This window comes from Poecilia latipinna, unplaced genomic scaffold, assembly GCF_001443285.1.
Source record: "Poecilia latipinna isolate Pla-1442-1.1 unplaced genomic scaffold, P_latipinna-1.0 Scaffold1249, whole genome shotgun sequence".
NCBI classification, from domain to species: domain Eukaryota; kingdom Metazoa; phylum Chordata; class Actinopteri; order Cyprinodontiformes; family Poeciliidae; genus Poecilia; species Poecilia latipinna.
Genome location: NW_015113865.1, coordinates 117,973 through 132,064, shown reverse-complemented (window position 1 = coordinate 132,064; position 14,092 = coordinate 117,973). Strand labels below are relative to the sequence as shown.

The 14,092-nt window shown below is 38.4% G+C and overlaps 1 protein-coding gene and 1 long non-coding RNA gene across 3 annotated transcripts in view; one reads left to right on the top strand and one right to left on the bottom strand.

The window, feature by feature from the left end:
- Positions 1 to 342, bottom strand: part of LOC106960977 (uncharacterized) — a 41,663-nt gene extending 41,321 nt beyond the window's left edge. The window contains exon 1 of the long non-coding RNA XR_001427688.1: positions 76 to 342. This is a non-coding gene — a long non-coding RNA (uncharacterized LOC106960977). The remainder of the gene's footprint in view (positions 1 to 75) is intronic.
- The window catches only part of LOC106960976 (glypican-5-like), a 99,183-nt gene extending 97,817 nt beyond the window's left edge, over positions 1 to 1,366 (top strand). For both annotated transcript variants that reach the window (XM_015054399.1, XM_015054398.1), the window contains one exon: positions 1,154 to 1,366. In XM_015054399.1, coding sequence (XP_014909885.1) covers positions 1,154 to 1,332 — 179 coding nt within the window. In that variant the 3' untranslated portion in view covers positions 1,333 to 1,366. The remainder of the gene's footprint in view (positions 1 to 1,153) is intronic.
- The last annotated feature ends 12,726 nt before the right edge of the window (positions 1,367 to 14,092 follow it).

The following is a 14,092-nucleotide window of genomic DNA, read 5'->3' as shown; positions in this document are numbered from 1 at the left end:
TCCATGAAGGTAAAAAGACATCAAGGCATTTTCTCTGTACCTGGAAGTGAGATGCTGTAAGACATTTATACTCACTTATTGTCTTAGAAGCAGCAGATGGTTCTGTTGGAGTCTTCATTCAGCAGAAATCTAGACGAGATGGACCTGATGGCTAAGCCCAACAGCTTTAAGTCGATGACTGAGAGCTTCCCATTTCTTCTTGAATCGATTCCAGTCTCATAGACATTACGCAAGGCATATGAATACTATTTTGTTGGCCTCCAAGCCGCCATTTGTATTATGCCATTTTGTACACAAAAAGCGGATGAACACAAACGTGGTAAGAAGAGGACATGTAAAACATTTTCTGTTCTGTTAAGCCTCTCACAGCAAATGTCACAGTTGGACAGAGGGGAAGTGGGAGGTTGTTCTGTCTGACGGTCAGTTTCCGAAACCACACACACACAAAAAAAAGCGCACACGGGGTCAGTTCGACCCTGCTGGACCACGCACACAGTAAACAACACGTGGGGTATAAATGACTCCATCTCTTAAGACCGCGGGAGGGATAAATATCTAAGAGGGTAAGGCTGTGTAAAAGTCTGTAAAATAGCAGTCACTGACACCACAATAGTATTTTCTTTTTTGTTGTACTGCTTTACATGATGACTTGATTTTATTTAGGTTTATTATTCAAACAAGTTCTTAAAAACAAGAAAACAAGCAATCAGTAGGACAGAGAAAACATCCGTATACATAACCTAGACCAATTTGTTTCCCACTACGTTTCTGTTTGAAAAGGAGTAGGAAGAAGTGAACACTTATTTAATCCTACCCTTTTTCTCAATTAATCAGTTGTTCTACTCTCTGTCCATGTTTCACATGGGAGGATCATTTATTGTACTCGTATACATGTTTAATGCACATGTGCCCTGAAGTTCAAGGTTCACGTAATGACATTAACATAAACTGTGTTTGACATTGGAGTTGTTTTAAGATGGCGGAAGCCCAGTTTGGTCATACGTCCTCAGCTTTCACCTTAACTAACCTGGATTCATAATGAACAACGCTCATTCACTGTCCTTTTTCAAAAATTCAGAATTATGTCTTTACATTGTTGAAGTCTGACATCTAGTCTTTTTCTCTCTTTCTTTTTTTTTTGTGTCACACACAGATGATATCAATGGGCAGACATCCGATGGAGGACAGCCTGGAGGTGACAACACACAAGAACCCCACCCCAAGCCCCCTGCTGTGAAGGTGGTCGGCGGGTCGCCACCTACAAGCTGGCAGCAATCGCGGTGCCTCGCTTTGCTTTTCGCTGGACTTTGTTTGAAGTGGTTGCTGATCTGATGACAGGACTATCTAAAAAAAAAAAAAAAAAAACATCCCTCCTCATCTTTTGCCCCTTCAGGAACTTACATGACATTCATATCATAAACATATCACCAATATGTTCCTTACTACCGTCGTCATCCGGCACAGATAGACGTCACTAAGGGCGACACAGAAATCAAGAGTTGGTCAGTGTGTGGACCACAGTGTGTGGGAGCCTGTAAATGGGTAACGAGTGGGCAAATGCAGGATCTTGTCCCACAGGATCTTTATTGTGAATGAATCTAAAGATTGACCATGCGGTTTCCACTATCCTGTTTGGTTATAGATGATGTTATAAAGGAGGGCTGCAGCTCTTGCTTCTCTTGCACAGACCTAACCTTTGTTATTCAGAACGGGGTTGAATTATTCTTAAGAACGTTTACGACTGTAAACACTTAGCTACAAACATAAGTCAAGTAACATGTAGCAGATGTCTTCTTTTTCTACCGCTGATTTTACTCATCATCTAAGCTATGAACCTTTTCACAGCACCTCAGCATCTAAGCTATGAACCTTTTCACAGCAGTGTACTAATGCCATCCTGGTGGGAGAATTCTGTTCTTTTATAAATGTAACTCGCTTCTTCTTAGGAATTAAGGAATGCATGAAAAATCGATAGATCCATCCCAGGTGTATGGCCCAAAACAGCAGATTTGACATGCTCTAATGACTGTGTACCTTGCAGGGATTAGAATGTAATGAGTTCACAGGTACATCACAAGCTCCTTTGCACGGCTGAACATATTGTGCAGACAAACTAGGTGTGAATACTGTAGCAAGCAATTGTATATAGGTACAGAGGTTTGAGTTAATGTATGACATGAGCTGAATGGAATGTTAATTTGTTTTCTTTCATGAATGGGCTATGCTTGTCAGCTCTACAAAAGTCAAAATTGTCAAAAATAAAAGGGAAAGTATCCATAATTTACCACATGAAGTAATTAAAGAATGGGGAGTTTTAAAATTTTCAACAAAGGTTACATAATGTTGGCTCTACTAATATTTATTGTGCATCCTGGTTTGTGTGTTTGCTTGGTGAATTGCACATTATTGCACGTATGAAATGCAAAAAAATTCAAAATTGTCACATCCCTTTCTGGCAAAGCTTCAGTTTCAAATACTGTGCCATTTTTTTTTCCTTTCTCCTTTAAAATTTGCATTCATGAAATTATATTTTCTCTTTCTGTTCTTCTGCAAGCATACTGTGGAATCAGAACACAATGCAGTATCTCTATAATTTACATGACTCCCTCCTCTATTTTCCACAAATTACAACAATTGAAAATGTGTTTTGATCACACGGTGTTGGCACACTACTAAGGGGGGGGACAAAAAAAAAAACACAAATTGTGTCCAGATTTGAATTCCTTTTAGTGCCAGTTTTCCTTTTATACAGACAAAATTGATGCATCGACTGGCACTGACACAGAGTAAAAAGGTTTAAATCAAATACTTACCTGCAACGTATAAACGCGTACACATTAATAATTTTAGATTAGATATAATTTTACCTATTTATTTAATTTCACTTTGGGATCAATATAACATTTTTTTTAAGATAATGCTTCAGAAAATACATCCACAGGTGTGCCTCTGTTTCCTCAGATGTCATAAATTACATTTCAAGTAATGCAAAGTTCTGTGAAAATATTCCAGCATTTAGCAAATTTGAATTATTTTGCTAATCACAACTGACCTAGTCGGAGAGTGACAAAAAATGATGCATCATTTTATACAATGTATGTAAATTTCTAGTTCCAGCTATCTGAGGTGGACTAGAAACGGCATCCCACCTGACAATGCAAAACTGAAGTGTATATTTATAACATCTCTGCATTTACGTAATGAAGTCTCAAGGTCAAATTGAAACAAAGTGAAAATAACTGGGACTCTCTAAGTTTTCAAAAGTTGAATGTGTAACATTTTGTGTGCTCTAACCACAATACGTTTTATTTCAAAGCAGCAGTAAATCCATCCGTTTGTTCCTTGCTGTTTCATGCCCTCACATGTGTATAAATGTACATAGTTTTCATCCTTTGCTTTGTGTTTCCAATTGTCATTTTTGTATCATGAAGATACAATGTAGTTGAGCTCTATTAAAAGTGCTCTGCTCTTTCGGCTAGTCTCTTCTTAAAGGTTACAACTCACAAACCAAGTGGATCGTCTTTGATGTCTTTTTTTTTTTTTTTTTTATAAAAGCAACTCCAATACGCATCCACACCGTTTTTTTGTTTTTTTTCTAATTGTTCCTAATATTCTGTATGCACTGTTGAAATGGACTACACTAGACATCGATAAATTATAAGTATAATGGCTTTTATGCAACTGTTTAATCAAATGGAAAGTCTCCACCAAGTTATTTTGCACCTTAATATTTTATATGTGCAAACACGTTTACCACTTTAGGCTTTTTAACAATTCATATCACTGTAACTTGTTCTTATCATACTCCTGTAAATCATACATTTTAAGCTGCATTGAGCAGGGTGTCATATCTGACGACACGAATCAAACTTCCTGATGTCAGTGCTGATGAAGACCTAAGGGTTATGAGGGTTCAATTAGGACAAGTTATTTTATTCTGTCCTTCACCAGTTGCACCAAGGGGAAATTTTGCCAAACATACCAGGCTGTGTTTGCAGCAAGAGTGTGTTAGTGCAGAAGACATTAATAGTTCTGGCACAGTCAAAGCCAGTCATGATGGCAGCAGCATTGACTGAATTGGTTGTGAATGACCTAACGGTTGCTCCTGAAGGGAGGTTTGCCTGTTAGCAAGTATTTGATTTCCCCAAATCCCAGTTATCCAAGCTTGGAACACATAAAGACAAAATAACTCGACTGTGTTGCTTCAGTGCTGATGACCTCTTCTTTATCTATCTATTTTTTTTTATTTTTTTTTAGGTGTTGGGGGAAACATCTGTTTCCAATATGTTATGTACTTCTACTCATTTAGATCATTGGCAACCAATGAGCTACATACATTTTCTATAGTACAGTCAAAATCTACATTGGGGGAACAGAAGCAATATCAATAGTGACAAAATATATAAATTGTCCATGTCAATTAATTTCATTTTTCTTCTGAGGTTGGCTTGAACAATGCTGTGGAATATGCAGACACTTACGTCTGAGAACCAGAGTGGTCAGTAAGTTTAACTGAGAGTTTGGGGGATCTGAGGTCACAGCTGCTTGGATGTCTGTCTGGGCTATTTTAAACGATGCCATACATCAGCGCTTCAGTCCTTGCAGCCACATGCACACCAAAACATCCTCACATGCAGAGAGAAGGAACGAGAGCAAGATGGTGTACAACTTGGCTCTTTTCAAAAGGATAAGATCTAAAAACTAATTCAAAGAGATGTCACACCACAGACTCTAAACTGAGCTTTGAGAACATTATTATTATTATTATTATTTTTTCCAGTGGATGATTCTGGATGATTCTGGCTTAAGCAATGTGAAAACAGAGCAGCCCACTTTCCACCCCAGGAACTCATCTACCACCCTTCACCCCATACCTCCAGATTGTCTTACCTTTTCAGCACAGGGATCACAGTGACGAGCTAGGACTGGATGAAAGAGGCAATGGAGAGGAGACGGCACTAGAAATAGCTTGTCAAAGATAGACAATTGGGTGAAGAGAGTCCTGTGGCACCTCCTAACCACAGCTCTCCCTCTTGACTTTCAGTCATCAGATGTATCCATTTCCCCTCTGCAGAGCTTCATCAAATCTTACAACAGGGTAACAGAGGCAGCAAATTCAGTTGTTGAGCTGTCATCTTCGTAAAATCATGTTTTTCCCCCACCAATTTGGTCCTGTAAAGGTCAGACAGTCTGTATCATGCAAACATGTATGCCAGTAAATGGAAAAGGCTTTATGTCGTACCAGTCGTCTTGTCCTTTCCTGATTGCTGCCTCCAGAAAGTCATTCTAGATGGAGTACATCAAATATGAGCAGATATTCAGCTTTGCAATACTTGAATATCCTACAGGATCCCCGACTTATTCTTCCTCTTATGAAAGAAAAATAGAGACGGACTTTAACTATCATACCACAGGCCAGAGGACTGAGCGGTTGGCTCAGACCATTTTCAATCACTTGCTGAGAAAGATTCACATTTTAAGGGACTATCTTTACTATTTACAGAGAAAAAAAAGAGTGAAAGGGCAGTTCAAACATGTCTCATACTCAGGAAAAGGAAGGTCTGTTTTTAAGAAAAGGCTGAAAGTTTGGGAGCTCCAAGTGACAAAGTGACTTAATATTTGGGTGTGTGGAGTAAGCTGGCATGTTAGATGTTTTTTTTTTTCAAAAACTCTACATAGTTTGTGGGTTTTTCTGGCTGTGAACATGAAGGACACAAAAACCTTCCACAGTCCACAATCCAATAGTGGCGCGGGTAATCAGGCAATGATCATTCACAGAGATTTAGATATCGGAATAGTCATCCAATGGGGCAAGCGAATCTCAGAGGTCTGTGTTTGGGGCATGAGTCATGATCCAGTTATGAGAAAACTTGCAGAAGTCAGTCGTGGGCTAGGCAAAACAGGAAAACGAAAAACAAAAACAAACAAAAAAAAACAAACAAAAAAAAACACAGGGACATGAATTAGGTCAGAAACTTGGAGACCAAACAGGGGCAAGGAAAAAAAAAACAACAACTGGATTTCTGACTCGCTCATGCAGTCAATAATCTGGCAATGAGGCAGAGGCTGTGAAGAGCTTAAGTGCTACAGCAACCAGGTGAAGTGGGTAGATCATCAGACAAGGCGCAAGTGGGTTCAATAAACTGACACACAAAGGACAAGGCAGAAACAATGAAATCAAGAGGCATGGCATGAAAATGTGAATCATTAGGTGCATCCCATCTCATAGGATGGGATGCACCTAATTTCAAAAGAGTGTCAGGTTGATTGGCCGCGCTAAATTGCCTGAAGTTTGAAGCTGCGCACACACAGTTGTCTGTCCTGTCTGTTTTAGTATTGTCCTCTGATTCACCATGGTAACATGTCCAGGTCTTGAACAGTTTAATGTGGTTACAAACACTTGGACCCAATTCATACTAAGCAAAAACAGAAAACTTCTCTCTTGCATCTTGCTCTTGACAAACACTCTGGATGGATTTTTTTTTTTTCTTTCCAATACGATGTATGAAAAATAGTATGGGGTTGTCAGAAATTTCAAATACCTTTTTAATTTTTTCACCTTTACAATTGTGGTCTTTTCATGGACAGCTTGTTGTCGCATATTTTTTCTCGTTGGCTCCGCATGAATTTCGGTTACATTAAGTGCTTTGAAAAACAGTGGAACTTTCTCAAATCTACACAGAGTACATAATTGGGAAATGTAGCTATTTGACTCCAATAAATAATATCTTCACCAGAATTTAAATTTACTTTGACAATCTGCCATATTTCACAATAATCAATGAGCCCAAATAGAGCTCATAAGAGCCCAAATTGAAATGAAAATAAAATCGAATACAAGGTCTTTAAAAAAAAACAAAAAAAAAAACGGTGTACAGTTACATGAGTGAGATTTGTAATAAGAGCATTTTCCATGCACACTGTCCATGCTCAGCCATGCGCTTGTCCACAAGAGACACAAAGTTACTGACGGCCCGGTGGACAAAACAAAAGACTAGATTGAGTGTGTCATTGGAATGTATTGTGCTTTAATAAGGCACAGCAGTGGGCCTGAACATTAGTCAATGGGGAAGTCAGGCTGTTAAGAAAACAGATTAACTGTCTCCACATGACAAAGGCCAGCTAAAGAAAAATGTGGCCCTTCTAGCATGAGCCCCCATTCCAATTAGACCAGTGGGGTCGCTGTGGGTGTTACTGTAATTTGAGGTGTGATTAAGGAGGCTGAGAATTGAGTCATAGGCGTGCGTGTGATTGTTTGTAGGTCTTTTTGCATGGATGTCACATATGTTCAAGGGTGGCCTGCATGCAGAGCAGAGTTCTCTCTCAGGTCTGCTCCGTTTGTCATGCCACGGCCAGCTTTCTTCCTCATGTCCTGGAGACGGATGAGCACTGCTGTGAATGTTCCACGGGTCCTATGGGTGCCATTCTCAACTCCCTTTGCCTTTCTGTCTATCTGTAGCGGTTTAAACCTAAATATTATTTGATAATTATTCTTGCTTTGAATAGTTTTATCTATCAACATGACTTCTGAACAATGTGTTATATTAGCTCCCATTTTAGTGATGGAGCATAAACCTGAAGTCAATCTTTTATTTGAATTTGCTCGACTTGTTGGATATAGAGTTTGTATATGACTCAAGATAAATGAGTGTCATCGATTGGCTTGGATTACAGATTCAGGAGTGCAAGTCATCAACAAATTCTGCAGACTATGAATGAGTGAAAATCAATTATTTGGGCCTTTGGGAGCTTCATCCTCATTCTTATAGTATAACCTCTGCTTTTCATGCCTGAGTGATTTTGGACACCAACAACAACGAAAACTTTTCTTGCTGATTTGATTCTTCCTGAAATTCTCTTTAAGCTTTATTCTTGAGTGAGTGAGCAGAAGTTAGACCTTCTAACATGACATGAAAAACCTTTATAAAAAGGTAGCATTTTATTCAATATGACTGAATTTGAACTGTTGTGTCTCTTTGATCTCTTTTCATAAGTTATAAGCATTGTCAATTTTAGGCATCTTCCCCCTTGGGATCAGTAAAATATATTCTGTTCTATCCTATTCCATTATTTCTGTAAGGAGACAATTTTCCTAAAATCAAAGAGACACGTGCCACAATGACAATTCCTGCCGCTTCTTTCACTAGAAATCAGGTCCTAAAAAGAGAGCTTTTCTAAATACTTTCCGTATTAGGAGAACTGACGGAGACAAAGTTACTGTAAATGCAATTTCAGTCGGTCATGTCATGTCACTCTGCCTGTGTGAATCACAAGCCAAGCAGAGGGGGCTTTCCAACAGCATCATCGCACAGCTTTTTCCTCATTTTTAACACAGCATTACAGCTTCATTTGAAATCCATCCATTCTCAAGCTGTTCACAACTGACAGATTTATAGGTGAAATTTGTTTTACAGTTCACTTTATGACACCATGAGAAAGAAGTGCTGAGTGAACAATCCGTCTAAACGGCAATTTCCAATTAGAAATGAATGAAAAAGCTGAGAAAACACCAGTACACTTCAACGTCTGGTCTTTGGAAAAAAAAAAAAGAAAAAAGAAAAGTCAGTTTGTCAAAGTCAGTTTACTAAGGTGGGAAGAATTAGCACTGACACAGTTACTTTGTATCCAGTGATCAGATGCAGTCGGCACTGATGCGTCCTACTTTTTCCTGACATCTCTCTCATTAAACTCAAATTGTGAAGATGAGAGCGCTAGTCATGTGATAAAGCGCCCTGTGTGCAGAGGAGGACTGAGGAATGCTGCAGGAATGTGTAGATAATCTTAAGTGTTAGTGGGAAAATAATGTCGGACTCCTCATAGGGGGCTGAGAACTGCACAGAGTTTCTGCCTCCCACTGTTCCCGAGGCCAGCGGGGAGGGAGGTGCTGCCAGCCTGAACAAAGATATGTCACAGAACTAAAAAGAAGCCAAGAGGAGTTTGAGTTAGTTGACCCCAGATCAGATTTGCATGAATTACATTTTACAGAAGGTGTGGGATCAGTTTCGGAATTTCAGTTTCACCTCTTCTTAAGGGAAACACATGTTAGGAAACATTATTTTTGCAAATCCAAACCTTGAACTCAATAATTATGGGAATCGTAGCTAACCTAAAAGTGTAAAGGTTTAGTTTGATTCAGTGTCAGACTGTGAGAGAAAAAGAAAGGGCAGCTGCAATATATATTGACCTGAATCTGGATACAGCAGAAGATATTTAAATGATGCATGGATGGATGGATGGATGGATGTGTGTTCATACAGAGTGTAAATGTTAGACTTAAGATATACCAATAGAAATTAGGTAGGTGCTTTCTCTATGTATGTGACAAAGTTTACAGTCAACTGAAAACAATTAAGAAAAGTTTTTTTTTTTTATTTTACTCAGCGCTAACTTGCTTTCCTTCTCTAAACTTTATTCTTTTTCATTCTCCTAAGGCCGTCCCTCATTACGTTATCTTCCTTCCTATCACACCACCCCTTCCCAGCAAACCCTTAATGTTTTCCTCAATTATTGTAACTTTTTTCTAAAATAACATATCTCGTCCTCCTGCAAGTACTAGCAAGTATTCCTTTTGTCCTCTGATCATTTGTCTTTGGCAACTGAGAGTGTCTTTTATTGAAAGAGGACAATTTCCAGTGTAACACAATGACAAAGGACAAAGGAACAGGAGCCGTTGTCAAAAACCTAACATTTTTGCATAGTAGCTTCAAAGTTAAAGATGAAGGTATGATGATAAATTCCTCTACTACAAATATGAGAATGTGAAGATGACATCAGGGAGTTTTCTACACTATGGGAAAAAAAAAAATATAAGTGTAATGGACTGAATAACTGAGACAATGAACACAGAAAGCAAAAGATAGATCTGGTGAGTAATGTGTGGTACTTAAGCACTCCCGTGGATGTGCTGAACCCTGGCTAATGGTTGACATTAAAACCCAGAGCGGATGAAGAATCGATGGTATCTGCAGGAACATGGGATGAGACTGGCTTTAGGGAGAGGACACGATGATCTCCCTCTAAAGGCCGATTACATCTGTTGAAACAACACGGTGATATTTACAGAGAAACTCTGAGGCTCAGCAGTGGAGCTTGTAGATTAGCCAGTCCTGCAGCGTGCTCACTATATCACTTTTATTTTGTGGGGAAAATGAGTTTGTGCCTGAATATGTGTGTCTTCTATCAGATTGGACGGCACCAGACTCATTTTGATATCCACATAAAACTCTATTCATGAGTGTGATGAGAGCAGTCTGTGCTTGTCTGCTGCAATGTTCCATATAAAAAAAGGATTTAAACCATTTAATCCCAATTTTTTCCAAGACATGAAAATATTAAAATCAGATGTCATTTATAGCCCTTTGAACTAACCAAGGGAAAAAAAAAAAAAAAAAAAAAAGTGGAAAAATATATGAAAAAGTGTGTTTTATGATCGGTCACAATTGTGACTGGTGGGATAATATGGTGTTCTTACTAAGATGAGCTAAAAGTGCTTTTTCCAAATAGAAAAGATCACAAAAGGTGAACTTTGTTTCTTTATTTGAATACACGTTGACACTGCATTACTTTAGTGCAATATTTGCTCTGTAAAGTACAAATGTGACTATCTTTATATTCTATACCAAGGCAAATTTGAGTACTTGAGTGTTTATGCATAATTATATTGGACTTCAGTCAGTTGTAGTGTCATGTTATCACATTAACATAGATCATAAAGATAACATCTATAGTAGAGGCCTTCATTTATATTATGTAAAATCATAAACACTTGTCAGTCACACTGTCATACAGTAATAAGATTAGTCTAGGGGTCTCCAACTCCAGGGAGTGAGGGCCGGGGTTATGCATCTTTTCCATCCGCCTCTGCTTCAATACACCGGAATCAAAAGACACTTTCAATCTAATAAACACAAAGTATAGTAGAATAGGATAGAATAGATGCAGCTTTTATTGTCCCACAAACGTGGAAAATCAGGAGTAACACCAGCAACAAATATAAAGGTGCAAACAAAAAAAGTTCTTAAATTGTTAAAAGCAATATATGAAAACAAGATTAACAATAATCATAGTAATATACTGTACAAAACTTTAGCTAAAAATACTGTGCAGTTGTTAGAAATAGACATATCAAGCTCACACTCCAAAGGATGTGCAACTGAGTTGGATCACTTTTTCTAAACTGTATATAATATGCATGAGCATTGACCATTACAAAATAAAATAAAAAAAAAATATATATATATAGACTATTTACAATAAAGTATAATTACAGAAAAACTAATTAAATATGTATTAATTAGTTTTTATGCATTAATTAGTTTTATTTTGGAACCAGGTTGTGGTGTATTGCAGACCAGGTCCCTCTTGAAAATGAGATATAGATCTCAACAGGGTTTATCTGGTTAAAGGGAAAAAGAAAAGAGAGAAAAAAAACATGATGTGCAATAACAGCGGACGTTTTATTTTAAAATGAGTAAGAAGAGTAGGTGGTTCCACCAGCATGGACATATAAATACTTTGATTTTGTCGGGATCAGCGATGGTTACAAAGTCTAAACAACTGCTGAAACGGATGCAGAAGTTTGTTACTGAAGCAGCTCTCCAGTTCACTAGCAGCTTGAACTGGAACAAGGGGTGGAAGATATTGTCCATCAGAGATGTTATTTTAGCTGGAATGAAGGAGAACCTGCTCCTTAAGAAACTCATAGTGGATTTAGTCATGTTTATAACTCCATCCATCTTTTCCATCAATTCTGACCTTGCTAAATAATAGCTTCACCAAAGCAGGATGATGCCACCATAAATTTTCTCTGTAGGAATAGAGTATTTATGATCTATGTTATTACTGGATAGACTAAAAAGTTCAGTTTTTGGAGCACCTTTTTACTGATTATATTTTTTGTGTCCACTACATGACTTGTGCCACTCTGCAAAAAGGCCTCCTTATTTATTTATTTATTTATTTTAACAGCGGCTGCTTTGGGCTACATTCCCATAAAGATCATGTTTGTTTATCCAGGTGACTTGGTTCCACTGGATTTTTGCTTAAGGACATCAGAGTAAAGGGGGGTGAATACAAACACAATCCACACTTATTGGTAATAACATTTTGAAAACATTGCATTCTGCTTTCCTTGTCATCTTATAAGTTGCACAGCTAAGGGAGTCGGTGGCTCAGAAGGTCGGGATTTGTCCTGTAATCGATGGGTTGCCAGTTCAAACCCCCACTCTGTTCATCCCAGTCGCGACCTTGGGCAAGACACAACACCCACTTTGCATGTTGATGCCTCACTTCTGTCAGTCTGTCCCGGGGCAGCTGTAGCTACAATGTAGCTCATTGCCATCAGTGTGTGAATGTGTACATGAATAAATGGGTGAATGACTGTTTGCAATGTAAAATGCTTGAGAGTCCTTGGACCTGATAAAGCACAATGCATTTTTTTTTTTTACTATAGATTTTGTGTTAAAAGATAAGAACAGATAATGTATTTTCTGAATCACATTTTGTCTCTGAACACGTTCGCTGCGAGCTTATGATGCTATAGGAACTGAGCATGCATGTAATTTTCACTGGAAACCACACCATGGCCTAAAAATGCTTACCACATAATTATTGCACATGTACAATAAACTGACTGTTGCTTATTTATGGCCTCTCACCCAGCACTCCTCTCTGTCTTTGCTACCATTCTGCTGGTCTGCTTGACTTCCCCCTGCATCCTGCTCCTCATTAGCAAGCCTTTCATGGTCACAGGCAATAAAACTTCAATGAGAAGCAGTCGGAAGAAAACATGGCTGTTCTGTGGCTTTATTGAGCATTAATTATATAATCTCCATACCAGACAGTAGAGGGCCAATCAGTCCTTCAACAGCAGAGCCGACCTATGACCACATGTGGAACACAGTCAGACACATAAACTCAGGTTTCACAAACCAAATGCTGCTGAGAAAAAAACATAAAGGTGCACATGTGTCATGCATGCACAGATCTATCTGCGGTACAGGGTAATGTCTTATCACACATATAGGTTGAGTCCACTTATTCTGGTAGCCACTCGCCACGTGTTCTTAATACGGTTCAATTTCTCTCATAGCAGGAAGAAAAGCAAGGCAAATTATTATTATTATTTATTTTTTTGTTAGTTCTTTGTCACAGTTACATATTTCAATATCGGAATTGCCAGCTTCCCCCAACTCCCCCCGCTCCTCCATCACACACACAAAAACACACGCTCACTCACAAACAGAGGCCGCAAATGATGAAGACACTTGACATTCCCAAATGAATGTTTAATCCATTCGTTCATTTCAGAGCTGTAATAATAGGATGCAAGAGTGGCCATTTGTCAGCTACTGATATGCGAGTTACTCTCCTTGTTATTTGGAGCCAGCAGTCAAGAGGAAAAGGCTAATTATAGTGTAGCATTTTTAAATGTATTTGTAAACAATATCTGACTCTGGAAATGGAAGGATTTGAGGACAGGAAATGGCTCGGTTTACCAAAAAGGTTTTCTTCTTGACTGTCATTCTTTTCTCTCTTCATGACTGTCCTTCATTCCAAGTTCAGCACTCCGTCCTCTCCCCACCCCCTAACCTACCATACTAGTGGGATCTTACTTAAAAAAAGCAATCTTTACTATTTTTTTTTTTCCGTAAAAAGGTGATGCCATTCAAAACAGACTAATCAAATTTCACACTCCCAGTGAGTGGAATAACAGTATAACATTTTAAACTGAGGGAAAGGCATGTGTGCTGCTGTCATAAACCTATGTCATAAGTTCACAGAGTCACACTAGATTTACTTGCACAAATAAACTGAAGTTAATGCTCCTATTAACAGTGTTATAAAGGCAAACTGTGTGTGAAATTCCTGCGAGTATGATGAAGCTGCACACCAAAACCAACTGGGTCAAAATACACAATCTGAGTTAACTTACAAACCGGGTTATTGGTTTGAACACATGTCAGGTGCAAGGAAATAACTCAGTCTGGATTACTAAACAATCATTAATTTGAAATAATAATATTTCTATTGAAAATAATAGATTGTCAAAGGCATTTAAAGACAGGGTGCACACAGGTCAGGTTGCAGATTT